The 13,912-nt window shown below is 37.1% G+C and overlaps 1 protein-coding gene and 1 non-coding gene across 12 annotated transcripts; one reads left to right on the top strand and one right to left on the bottom strand.

The window, feature by feature from the left end:
- Nucleotides 1–2,398: 2,398 nt before the first annotated feature.
- On the bottom strand, nucleotides 2,399–2,505 carry LOC142162543 (small nucleolar RNA R71). Its single transcript, XR_012693792.1, has one exon. It is a non-coding gene; the product is annotated as a small nucleolar RNA R71 (small nucleolar RNA).
- Nucleotides 2,506–7,171: 4,666 nt separating this feature from the next.
- Nucleotides 7,172–12,037, top strand: LOC107779802 (flap endonuclease 1-like). 11 transcript variants are annotated; one of them, XM_075257161.1, is made up of 8 exons: nucleotides 7,196–7,686; nucleotides 9,581–9,646; nucleotides 9,724–9,798; nucleotides 10,124–10,168; nucleotides 10,323–10,413; nucleotides 10,812–10,891; nucleotides 11,244–11,392; nucleotides 11,817–12,037. In XM_075257161.1, exons 5-8 carry the CDS (start codon nucleotides 10,382–10,384, stop codon nucleotides 11,904–11,906), a joined length of 351 nt encoding a protein of 116 aa, XP_075113262.1. In that variant the 5' UTR covers nucleotides 7,196–7,686; nucleotides 9,581–9,646; nucleotides 9,724–9,798; nucleotides 10,124–10,168; nucleotides 10,323–10,381; the 3' UTR covers nucleotides 11,907–12,037. The 11 variants fall into 11 exon arrangements, 7 of the variants coding, with proteins under 7 accessions (XP_075113260.1, XP_075113258.1, XP_075113259.1 ...); XM_075257159.1 differs by lacking the exon at nucleotides 10,124–10,168 and having other exon boundaries at nucleotides 7,172–7,686; nucleotides 10,340–10,413; nucleotides 11,547–12,037; XM_075257157.1 differs by lacking the exon at nucleotides 10,124–10,168 and having other exon boundaries at nucleotides 7,172–7,686; nucleotides 8,848–9,646; nucleotides 10,340–10,413; nucleotides 11,547–12,037.
- Nucleotides 12,038–13,912: the final 1,875 nt, after the last annotated feature.

The following is a 13,912-nucleotide window of genomic DNA, read 5'->3' as shown; positions in this document are numbered from 1 at the left end:
AGCTGTAAACTCACTTAAAAATACACTATTATTTATGAAGCGATACAAAAGTCTAATCTGGTCCATGATCCTTTTTTTTTTTTTTCTGTGGGACGTTATTCCGTTTCAATTATTATCTATTTTTATGTCTAAAAGTATTAGATTTCTTAGCCACACATTCAAAACACGTTATACAGGGGAAATCATGTCATACATAAGTTGTTGCTATAAAGCATCATGTGTCAAATATTACAAACGCGTACCAAAAATCATAAATTTTCTATCGCGATAAATATTTTAAAATCACTTGTTACTGAATATGTATTTTAAAGTTCAATAATTGATTCCTTTGAAAAGAATATATATTATGGAAATCAACTCATTAATAAAGTTTCGACACAATCTAAATACGAAATGGAACTGAACATTTTGAGAGTTGATATTAGGCTATATAGATGATATTTACACCTTAATATTACCATGCTTTATTGTTGTTTTGTAGGCAAATTGCCAACAAAATGCTCTAAATGGTATTCTTTTGTTTCGCAGGGAATATTCTAAGTGAGGAAGCACCACGAAGTATTTTGGGGGCAATAATGTGAAGAAAACGCCCACTCAAGAAATACCCGAGCACAAAGAAGCAAGAAAATGGACTGAGCAAATTCCACCCGACCGTGGTGGAACCGCGGCAGATCAAGCATCAAGGCAAAATGCTCAGCGTTCACCGCGGTCGAGCTGCGGTCTTGCCACGACCCCGGTGCACTGTTCACTCGCCAGGAATTTGGGGACCAAAGTGTAAATTCGGGAAAACTTGTTCCAAACCCTTATAAGCTCTAGAAACTCGCCCTGATTGTGTTAAGCTTGTTTTTAGACTACTTTGAAGGTAAGAACAAGTGTGAGAAGATCAACCAAACATTAGAGTTTTTCTATCTCTTTTTATTTTCTTACAATTACCCATTATGAATAATTTAGTAGTTTTATCTTGTTTTGTCATGAGTAGCTAATTTCCTAGTCTAGGGTTTTGATGGAACCTATTGAAAGATGAACTTCTTGTTATGTTAATATAGTTTGCAAGTTAAATCTCTATTTGTTCAACTATGTGCTTGTTGTAGTTAATTGACAGGATCCTCAATTAGCTGTGCCTATTTAGTGTGCATAACTCGGGAGCGAGTGCATATTTAGGTAATTGTTGAACAACACCACTCCCAAAGTATATGAGGGATCAATAACTGAGGGTTTAAAGGCGGGATTAGGGATAACGAAGCCTTGGGTATAATCTGAAGTGAGCCGTAATAAATAAAGCTAGCTAGCGTAACTCGGGAGAGTGCGTCTAGTAAATTGTCGTGATTACTCGGGAGAGATTTACGGTAATAAGAGTGCTCATGATTGATAGAGATTATTGGCTGAATCTAGGTGAAACATAACTGGAAGGGATTCAATCAATAGGGGAAATCATAACCTTAGAACCTTCTCTTAATTGTTTACAACTTAATCATAGTTAGTTTTCAGTTGCTTATTTACATTTATTCGTAGTTAGTAGAAATACCCTCAATTATTATTTACAACATTTGGGAAGTTGATTCTGTAGAATTTAGTAAGTCTAACAAGAGTAATTGATAGGTTAATTCCTTGTGGGTTCGACTCTGGGCTAAATACTCAGATTATATTTGCAACGTCCGCGTGTCCTTTTTATAAGGCATAGTTGGACGTGATCAAATTTTGGCACCGTTACTGGGGAATTAACGGTGTTATCAATTTCAATTGAACAAAATACAAAAATTCTTAGCGTAGTCAGTTTTCTCTACACCTAATCTATACATTGAAATTTTAACATTTGTTGACTTGGTTGTACAGATGCATGCCTAGAAACTCATCGAGAACTAGTGAAGTATTTGAATCATTATCAGATCCCGAGAAAGTTTTCAAGGCCTTGAATCGGGCCAACTGGAAAAACAAACAACAACAAACAACGGAACAATTCGAACCAGACATGGGAGATCACGAAGTAGACCCAGCTGTACCAATAGCGCCAGTGGCACCTCTTGTGCCAGAGGCTGCTCTCTATGACTGGGCACAACCTACAGCTGAAAATCTGGCCACAACGATCGTAGTACTAAACATACAGGTGGAATCATTTCAAATCACGAATAACATGCTGCACTTGTCGCAAAACAAGGGACTATTTTTGGGGTCACAAGTCGAAGATCCTCAACAACACTTGAAGAATTTTCTGTCAATCTGCAAAACCCAAAGGCAGTCCAACGTAACTCCGAAAGCAATCAAGTTGTTATTGTTCCCATTCTCAGTGACAGGAGCTGCCCAGACCTGGCTAAACTCACTCCCTATTAATTCCATAACAACTTTGTAGGAGTTAGTCAAGCAATTTATGAACAAGTTCCACTCACCCAACAAGACTGCTCAACAAATTAATGAAATTTTGAGTTTTAAACAGAGACCAATGGAGACACTGAATGAAACATGGGAACGATTCAAAGGGATGCTGGTTATATGTCCGCACCATGGTATTCCAGATCTGATGTTGGGGCAGTGATTTTACATGGGATTGTCAGATAGCATGAAGAACATTGTTGATGCTTCAGCTGGTGGAGCATTTTTGAGCAAACACATGGAGAGAAGGCCAGAGTCTGCTTGACAAGATAGCACAGAATTCAGGATGGACAATCACGAATGCACCTATCACTCCAGTGGTGCACTCAGTGCCCTTAGATCCATCCAACTCTATGGCTGAAAATATGGCAACCTTATTGACACAGATGAGTATACTCACCAAAAAGTGGAAGAGTCAGGACAGAAGCAGCAAGTACACATCGTAGATACTACCAATGTGGGCTTATGCACATCTTGCATTAGTCAGCCAATTGGTAACCAATGAAATACATAACATGATCATCATTACTACCCTAAAGACATGAACTACGTGTCTAATTATGGAGGCCAGAGACAGGGTGGTCAGAATTGGGGTCAGCAAAATCAGTCGTACAAGCCAGGCCAGCCACAGTTCAACAATGGGAACATGGGAGGTATGAGACCTCCAAACAATATGACACCTTACCCAAGGCCACAGGGATATAACAATCAGAATCAGCAGCAGGGGCATCACCCTCCTCAGCAGCAGCATGATGGACGGTAAAAGATGGGTTTGCTAGACTTGAGGCAATGATGCAGCAGATTATTGGGTCTAATGCAAAAATTAGTAAGAGACTAGATGCATATGATTCAGCTATCAAGAATATTGAAGTGCAGATATGCCAAATTTCGATGTTTCTAAACAATCGTCCTCATGGGACATTACCTGCAGACACTCAAATAAACCCAAAAAATCAAGGCCCGAAGCAGTTGATGGCAGTGAGTCTACGGAATGGCAGAGATTTAGACGTGGAGCAAGAGAGGGCTCGAGAAAACAGACAGGCTGAGACACTCATACCAATGCCCATTGAACTAGATGAGTCAATGAAATTGACAGATGTGACACTCCAGCCTGCCCAGGAAGAACATAACATTCAGATTGAGACTGAGAAAGAAGCTGAGACAACCCAGGAACAGGTAGTTGAGGTGGCAGCTGATAAAGAGCAGTCCCAAATCATTGGAAAGAAGAGACCTCCCGCACCAATCCTTCAAAGGCTGGCTAAGTACCAAAAAGAGGAGCAATACAAGAAATTTTTGGAGATGCTGAAATAAATCAAGGTAAACATTCCATTGATAGATGCTTTGCAAGAGATGCCTGGGTATGAAAAAATGATGAAGGACTTAATGTCCCGAAAATTCAATTTCCAAGACTTGTCCACGGTGACTCTTACTCAGACCTGTAGTGCAGTGGTGACTAGACCAATTGCGGAAAAGCTATCTGACCTAGGGAGCTTTACAATTCCCTGTACTATTGGTAATTTTGCTTTCGCTAAGGCACTTTGTGATCTAGGGGCCAGCATAAATCTTATGCCCCTGGCGATTTATAAGAAGCTAGGGATTGGAAAAGCTAGACCCACTTCTATGTTGTTGCAGCTAGCTGACAGGACTGTAAAAAGACTCTCTGGTATCCTAGATGATGTGCTGATTCAGGTAGGAAAATTTGTGTTCCCTGTAGATTTTGTGATCTTAGACTGCAAGGTGGATGAAGAAATTCCCATAATTTTGGGAAGGCCGTTCTTGGCCACTAGGAGAGCTCTTATTGATTGTGAGACTGGGGAGCTCAAGATGAGATTAAAAGATGAAGAGATAACATTCAATGTGCAAAAATCTATGAGGTGACCAAGTGAATTCGCCAATTGCTCTCTTATTGATGTCGTGGATGTAATTGTAGAAACTGATGATGAAATGCTGACTATTGAGGACCCTCTTGCTGCATGTCTGATTAATTTAGTTGAAGTGAATGGCGAAGAACTGGCAGAATGGGTATTGGCGTTAGAGGGCAGAGGGTTCTGGGATAGAACTCTTGAATTTGAGCCCTAGCACTTAGAAAATAGAGAAACTCCTCCAGCCAAGCCGTCCATCGAAGAGCCACCAAAGCTGGAATTGAAGCCACTGCCCGCCCATCTCAGGTATGAGTTCCTTGGACCTGACTCCACATTACATGTTATTATCTCATCTAGTTTGTTAGATGTGCAGGCACAACAACTCTTGCAGGTACTCAAGGAGTGTAAAACTACCATTGGGTGGAACATGGCAGACATTAAGGGGATCAGCCCCGCCTACTGTATGCATAAGATTCTGCTGGAAGAGGGACACAAACCTTCCAGGGAACACCAAAGAAGGATGAACCCCAACATGAAGGAAGTGGTGAAGAAAGAAGTGATAAAGTGGTTAGATGCGGGAATCATTTTCCCAATCTCTGACAACAGCTGGGTTAGCCCAGTGCAATATGTGCCTAAGAAGGGTGGCATGACGGTGATCAAAAATGATAATAATGAACTGATCTCAACACGAACCGTCACGGGATGGAGAATTTGCATGGACTATAGAAAGTTAAATCTAGCCACCCGGAAAGACCATTTCCCACTTCCCTTCATTGATCAGATGCTAGACAGATTGGCAGAGAGGTCACACTTCTGTTTTCTGGATGGGTACTCAGGGTACAATCAAATCTCCATTGCACTAGAGGACAGAGAGAAGACCTACTTCACTTGCCCATATGGCATTTATGCCTTTCGGAGGATGCTCTTTGGCCTATGCAATGCACCCGCCACATTCCAAAGGTGCATAATGGACATATTCACTGACATGGTGGAGGACATAATGGAGGTATTCATGGATGATTTCTCAGTGGTGGGGAACTCATTTGATGAGTGCCTTATCAATCTGACTCGTGTGCTGAAATGGTGTATTGAGACTAACCTGGTTCTTAATTAGGAGAAGTGCTATTTCATGGTACAAAAGGGCATAGTCTTGGGGCACTGGGTGTCCAGTAAAGGAATCGAGGTGGATCATGCTAAAGTTGACGTGATAACAAAGCTGTCACCTCCAACTTCAGTCAAGGCAATAAGGAGCTTCCTTGGGCATGCCGGATTTTACCGGAGATTCATAAGAGACTTCTCAAAAATTGCCAACCCTCTCTGTGAGTTGTTAGAAAAAAATCACCCCTTCTTGTTTTCTGATGATTGCAGGGTAGCATTCGAGGAGTTGAAAAAGAGGCTAGTCACAGCACCCATCATTGTTGCCCCCGACTGGAAGCAACCATTCGAACTCATATGTGATGCCAGTGACTATGCAGTGGGGGCACTGCTGGGACAGCGGAAAGACAAGCTAATGCATCCAATCTACTATGCCAGTAGAACGCTGAGTGGAGCCCAGTTGAACTACACTGTGACTGAGGAGGAGATGTTGGCCGTGGTGTTTGCTTTCGACAAATTCAGATCGTATCTTATTGGCTCTAAGGTAATTGTATACACTGATCATGCAACTCTCAGGTACTTGATTGAGAAGAAGGAGTTTAAGCCACACCTAATTCGTTGCGTGTTGCTACTGCAAGAATTCAACCTTGAAATTTGTGACCGTAAGGGCACAAAAAACCAAGTCGCTAACCATCTATCACGACTTGAGGGAGTTGAAAACTCAATTGAGTTTGAGGATATTCTTGAAACCTTTCCAGACGAGCAGCTGCTCGCTACTAGTTTTGAGGAAGTGCCATGGTATGCAGACTTTGCAAATTACCTGGCCAGCGGTATAGTTCCCTATGATCTTTCCTCTGTACAAAAGAAAAGTTTTATCGTGACTGTCGCATCTATTATTGGGGCGAACCTTACCAGTTTCGAATATGTGTTGACAATATGATCCGGAGGTGCGTCCCCGAGATAGAACAATCTTCTATTTTGCAGGCATGTCATGCATCGGCGTATGGAGGGCATTTTGGAGGAGTCAGGACAGCTACGAAAGTGCTAGAGGCCGGTTTCTTTTGGCCAACAGTGTTTAAAGATGCGCACTAATGGGTGAAGGGCTGCAATGAATGTCAGCGAACCGGGAACATTTCTTGTCGCCATGAGATGCCCATTAACCCGATTCAAGAGGTGGAAGTGTTTGATGTCTAGGGGATTGACTTCATGGGACCCTTCGTCAGCTCCTTTGGCAATAAGTACATATTTGTTGTTGTGGATTACCTGTCCAAATGGGTAGAAGCTGTAGCGTTGCCCACTAATGATGCAAGAGTGGTGGTGGGTGTAGACATGTGATTTTTGATACTCCCCAAGTTTTTTCATATTTTAGCGTAAATATTCAGTTTAGGTTTAGTATCGCTCTCTTTACTTTATTTTATCTTTAAAAAAAAAGAAACTACAAAAATATTTTCCGTTATTCTAGCTAGTTGATATTTTGTCTAGTTAGTTTTATTTTTGAAAAGATACAAAAAATAGTCTTGATATTTTATTTTACAAAGGATAGTAAGAAAACTTTCACAAAATAGTTTTACTTAGTTTAGTGTAATTTTTAAGTTGTAGATCTTTAGCGAATGCTAAGTAGGATTTAGATTTTTCTAATATGATTATTTTCTTTCTATTTTAATATTACCTATTGTACTTAGATAATTAGTAATTTGTGAAGCTATTTTGTTTAAAATTAATTCAAATTTAGAAGAAAAAAAGAAGAAAAACAAACAAACAAAGCAACCAAAAAGAAACAAACGAAAGAATATCTGAAGGAAAAGAATGAAAAGCGCAAAAAGTAGAATGCAAAATTTGAACGTGGCTTTCCATTTTGTTGTTGGGTCCTTATTTGTTTATTCCATGTGAGCACATAGGCATTTTGGTGAGAACATTCTCATATCAATGGTTTAAGGCTTTCTAGACACTCACATTTTGATACTTAAAAAGGGATATACAGTAGAGAGGAGATAGAACGGAAGGAACAAGAAAAGAATAGGAAAAATCCTTAGCGCCGCATCACTCACCTTGGACAGCAAATTGACACACTTAGTGATCTTTCTTCTTAATTTCCTTCCATAACACCCAACCTTTTTCCTCTGCGATTGGTTGACAAGCTGATCTCCATATTATTGTCTACTAATCGAAATCACCCAAAACTCCGTCTCTACCCGTTTTTGTCTCCATCTCTTTCTTTCGTTCTCAAGATTAATAAAGGTATAAATCACGGGTTGAGTTTAGTGAGATGTCCGGCGGGGCTCTCCGGTGGAGATCTTGTTCGCGGTTTTGTCACTTTTGCGTTTCTAAGCTGCCACTCATTTAAATTTCAGATTTATTTGAGGTCTATTTCTTCTTTTCTTCTTTTGTTTTGCTTAATATCATGATTTCATTATTTCGCTAATTTGTCGTTGCTCTGTTTCGTTAAATATTTGAACTGATGCTTCTTTGCTCTGTTTCAAGATGCCTTGGCAATATTTGTTTACTCCATTTTGTTGCAAATTATTGTTTATATATATATTTTTTAGTTTAATCTGTTTGGATGGGTTTTGATGGCTAGAATAAGTTTTTTTTTGATTCCATGTTTCCTTGCTTTATTAAGAGATAATTGTTTTAAGCTTCACAATTAATATTTTGATGGCAACAGACTTAAATTAACAAAATTAAGCAGGCTGATTTTGAACTAATAAAGGGTGGGTGCATTATTTGGTGAGCGTCACACCTCCTTTTTACACACCCGAAGGTAGTATAAGGGAGTTTTTCCAATTTAAGTGACATTATTCGAAATGGGATTAATTATTCATTTTTTGTTCAGAGTCGCCACTTGGGATGATTTGTTTTCTGGTGTCCCAAGTCACCGGTTTATTTTTTAATCCCAAATCGAGGAAGATTTCGACATTCCTTTTGAAGTCTGCGAACCAGAAATTCTAAGTAAGGAATTCTGTTAACCCGAGGGAAGGTGTTAGGCACCCCCGGATTCCGTGGTTCTAGCACGGTCGCTTAAACTATCATAATTGACCTATTATCTGATTTTAATACATGTTTTAGCCTATGGTACATTTTAACTTTATTAAAACACTTTTAATTATTTTTAGGAAGATTCAACATTATCTTGGCTCATATATGAAATGATCATGTGTAGTATAAGTATTTCTCTTACTGTTTCTTAAAGTTGGCTTCGCAATGATGCACTAATTCCTACATAATGCAATGTATTAGCAATATGATATATCCTAATAATGAATCCGTTTTTTTAGGATGATCGTATACATGCCTCCATTGAAAAATATATACGTTTTTTAGGACCAAGATACAAGAAGTCGGCTTATATTGCATGAACTAATTTGTTGTCGAACCAGACAACAAATTAAAAACCTTAAGTGGAGGCAGAATTATTCGATAATTCTTCTCTTCCATTATTACCATGTTTTATAAAGTTCACAATTTCTCCAACTTGTAACATTAAATTTAAAAAACAGATTCATGTTTCTTTTCTTTTCTATAGGGACCTAACATAGGTGCCCGAAAGAGAATAATATACAGCCTGGAACATTCAAATCCAGAAAATCTGAGCGGTCTAAAGTGGAGGGAAAAATAAATACAGTATGTGAATGAAGTGGAATGAAAGAGTTAAAAAAATAATAATTATCTGTGTTGGGCACTCCATTTCGCAGTGATGATTAACTCTGCTTTCCCAATGTATTGTCAAACCATTTTATGGCTCCATTCAGTTGTGCAATTTTCTTTCCTTCTACGGTATGCTAGAGCTTCAAGCCATTGCATTTTCATATTCCTGGCTCCCAAACAACAACTGAACGTTTATACAAATCCACAAACAAACTTCTTCAGTCTATAATTGGTTTCTTCTGCACCAAACAAAGTAACATATAACAAGGATAAAGGTGAACAATTATGTTGAAGCAGAGCAAAGTCTCATTTGCCATCTTAATGCCTCCAGATTTAGTCCTACTGTAGAAATTCTGAAAAACTGCAGTGAACACAAAGTTTTTGTTGTCCCCTTCTTCTAACGTGAATCATGATGGTGGTCTCAACAGTTTAGCTCTTGATGGTTTATACTTTCTGTCCTCCTTTTCATGTTCTTCACTACCAAGATATCCTTAAGCTGCGCGCCACCTGCTATTTTAGCAAATAACAACTTAATGGGGAACTTTTAAGCCCCAAAAAGTTCTTTTCTTCTCTTCTTATCAATAGTCGTTGATTCAATTCTTCATCCTTAGACCAATCCACCTCATTAATTCCAGCACTTCCCAATGGAAACATTACAAAGAAAATTTGATTAACTGGTAGGTGACATACATATGCATCATGCTTCAATATCAATATTTAAGGCCATTCTTCTAATTTTTCTCATGTATTGTAGGGTTAATTACCATACATGAAGATCTGGATAGCAACGTATCTGCTGATGTTGATAAAAAAAAAAAATGACGCACAGGTGCAGAATTCTCTCCTTATCCTTTTTTGTTATTTATGTTTGTGCAAATATGCATCTTCAAATGATTGAGTTGCAGGTCTTCAATCTCAATATTTAAGTCTATCATGTTTATTTCTCTCATGTATTGTAGGGTCAGTTCCCATACAGGAAGATATGAATGCTAAGAGATCTGCTCATTTTGATTAAAAAAAATATACAAAGCGTGATTAGTATACTAGATATGTAATGCTTAAAAATAATCTCATAGCGGGAGCTTAGTGCACCGGCTGCCTTTTTTGTAGTATTTACTAATAAAGTTTTGGAACAATACAATAATATCCTGCAGAGTAAATGTTGGTGTTCAAATATAACTCCAGCCACCTCTAATTTCGCATGCTCCCACCTACTTCCACATGCTTTACCATGTATATTGCACCTCTTTCACATGTTCTCAGAAGCTTTTTAGTATATATTAGTTGCTTGGCCTAAGGTCCTTCACATGTCAAAAGGGACCCACTTGTAGATAGGTTATCCATATAAGATAGGCTTATTTTTATAATAGATATAAGAAAAGTCATGAGGCTAGCATCACAATTGAGAATTGATGGAGCTGGCAGTTGTGCTACAGATTGGAAGGTATAAGATTGCTTCATGAGACTTAGTAGTTATTATTAACTCTTACCTATATTTCCACAATTAGCACTCATGTGCTCCTTATTGTTTGACCTAAATCAGATATATGTTTATGAAGTTTTCTATAATAAAAGTTGTAGAAACATTACAAAAGTTACTACAAGTTGAATCCTTTTTCATTTTAAACATTAATATAATGCATTTGATAGTTTGGTCAAAGATCATGTATTTACTCTTTCAAACCAAAACTAATAATTTCTAGGGAATATTAGCAATAATTATTTCTTTGGGATTTGTCTGACTATGTAATTGGTGCAATTTCCTATCCAAATGCTCTGTTGCTAGAGAAAGTTTAGTAACATGAATCTTATGTTCCTCCTAATTACATGTATTTTGTGCAGCTACTGTTGGGCTGTTTGCAAACTGAGAAAGCGATACGGCCAACAGAGTTGGCTAAAAAGCATTTTAAAGAGAGGCTTTTGTAAGTTTTATTCCTAATGCATTGATTGTTGGCCAAGTTCATACAGTCAAACTCATTAAGATTATATTACTGATATCTACGTTGATTGGTAATTGAAGAAGATGCTTTACTAATTGGAACATTTACAACATTATGTCCGCAATTTATCTTTGGCATAATTTTATAAATTAATGCCATGCCGGTGATACTTCCACACTTGATATTAAACCTGACTTGAAATCCCTGGAGTATATGATCTATAATGTTGAAAAAGGTATATTCAAGGCTTACATTTGCAAAACTAGTCACTTTCGATTTATTTGAAGGGCGTCCTTATGTATGACTATTACAGAGTAATTCCTCTATTTGTCAGGTTTATGTTGTGGCATAGAAGATATGGATTCCTTAAAATCTGGAGCTTCGAGGTCCTTTCACCATTTAATGGATCCTAGCTTTGAACATATTCCACCAGCACAATTAGATGAGCTGGAACTTAATATAGACCAGTTCATCACATCCGAGGTACTGTGCTTTTCAATTAAATCTCTGTTTAAAATTATGTTTGTTATAGTATATACATTGAAATAATCAAATAACTTATACATTGAAATAATCAAATAACTCATATAGCTTTCTCACTAATAATGCATGTTTGCTTTTATTTTTGTAATAACAGTTGTACATGTGCTTCTACCATTTTTGGCTCCACAATGACATTGGACTTGGTTGTTTACAAAGAAGTAGAAAAAAAACCACCAGTTTATTACACCAACGATTGATGTCTTTCCAAACGCGGGCTTGAAATAACAATTCTAATCTACCGTCATAACTTATTTTTATTGACATTCTACTTCTCAAGAAAATAGTTATTTATTTATCCATTTCAATTTAGCAGACAATTTTTGTCATCATCAGATTATTATTCCTGCATTTTGTCTCTACACAGTATTGCTGCGGGGAGAGAAGTATGTTCTGCTTGAAGTTGACCGACCTTACAGTAGAATATTTTCTCTTATTGGTTGCTGAACATGTGTAGCAATTCTTTTTGGCGTGGAGATACATAGTTTGATGAAGTTAGATCACACCGCTTCTCTGTTCTTTTGCTATTATTGGTTTTGTACAAAGATTCTAGCGTATTTTCAAAAGAAATTATGCATTTTTTAGCAACAGAGACTGAATCTTTTGATAACAAAGAGACGTACAACTTATTTTCAGACACAAGAACAAATGTTGCAGATATATAAATCCTATGAATACCATATATAACAAAGACATCTCTTAGCCTTGGTACGATCATAACGATCGAGGACGCTTTAATTTTCCAATAATGCAGAGAGATAAACTTCATAATTGGGCTTGGGAGAAATAGCGCACTTATTCTTTTGTACCTGAACTGCAGAAACATGTACATAAAGTCATCCAGATCCTTTCGATTACAAAAGAATCGATCGATCCATAGCAATCCTCTTGTTCTCAAAACCCGATCCAAAGAGGACATATGGAGATGGACAACAGAGAATGTTATATCAAAATAATTATGGGCCTGATTTTTATAATACATATATAGGGAACTGAAGATCATTCTTCAGGTGTTCCTAATACGGACTTATTTAAGAAATAATATAATAACAATGAGCCTATGACTACAAAATAATTGAAGGAATATGTTAGTGATGTTAAGATTTTCATATCAACGTAAGTTTCAAAGACTTAATAGCCTTTGATATATATGTTCTGTTACAGATAACCAATTCTCATAAATTAAAATAATATTACTTTGTAGCTCTACAATTTGGTTACCTTTGAACATTTATTTTTGTTTGGTTGGGCCGATCCACGGAAACAATCAGTAATGTTGCCATGCTATTTTAACTATTACATACGGTGGCAGAAGACATACTTGATCTCCTCCATCATTCGGCAAAGCTTGCTTCTATTTCTATGGTACATTCTCCTCCTATTTCTCAATAATTAAGTTTTACGTTAATTTGTGTGAATTATATTGATATTACTTCTTATTTCTTAGGCATTTGAATTGTTCCAAAGAAGCTTTGCTATTTGTCACACCTTTATATTATTACTTCTCATTTCTTATGCACTTGAAATATGGTATCGAAATAAAGTTGTACTCCCAATTGAAAACTCGATTGGTGTGACCATCCACCTTAATTACAATTTACTGCTCTGGCCTAGGCTGCATATTATGGGAGAAGTGCAGTTAGTTATTAACAATTGTCTTTTGGGATAGCAAGGATTCAAGAAAAATACAAATGTGAGAATATACAAAATTATTGCATAAAGTATAGGGGTTGAGTTAGAACTGTAATTTGATGTTAATCTCTAGATGAGTAACTTCTACTGAATGGGCGCTGAACATCCAACTAATAAAAAGTAGCATGAGAATTAGGATAAAATATCTGCCCCCCATGAAAAGTATTAAAGATGAAATAAGTTGATTTTGATAGAGATATTGATACTCCGATTGTATCAGTTAGTAAAGAGGAGATAAGTTGATTTTAGGCAACTTTTGCAGTTCAGAGGGAACAGTGCATAGCTTTTCTAATAATTCAAATTTTATTAGGACACTTATAAGCATGTGAATATGAATGTAGGGTAATCATATTTTTCTGATAATTTGAACTTATACGATAGAACTATAACTAAAGTTTCTCCCCTTCAAGTGTTTTGAAAAATTTCATAAAACACTTAACAAGTACTATTAAGGTTCTCACTTTATTTTATAGGTGATTTAGAGAGCAATTGAGCAGTCGAATGAATTAGAAGAGGATTCTTATGATAAAGCAATATCAAAGTACATGACAGAGTGGGGTGACTTGCCATGGGCTCATATTATTATACTCAGACACCATGTGAAAACGTTAAATTGTAAAGACTCCTTGTGGTTGCTACAAGGTTTTGTGATGTAATTCCCGCTATTATTATTTTCCATTCCATATATACATTGACGGTGCATTTACATGTTCATAAAATAATAGTATTTGCATGCTCATTTTTATCTATCATATTTTTGAAGTAATAATT

This window comes from Nicotiana tabacum, chromosome 7 (genome assembly GCF_000715075.1).
Source record: "Nicotiana tabacum cultivar K326 chromosome 7, ASM71507v2, whole genome shotgun sequence".
Classification (NCBI taxonomy): Eukaryota; Viridiplantae; Streptophyta; class Magnoliopsida; order Solanales; family Solanaceae; genus Nicotiana; species Nicotiana tabacum.
The sequence above is the reverse complement of the archived record's forward strand: the minus strand, read 5'-3'. Positions and strand labels throughout refer to the sequence as shown.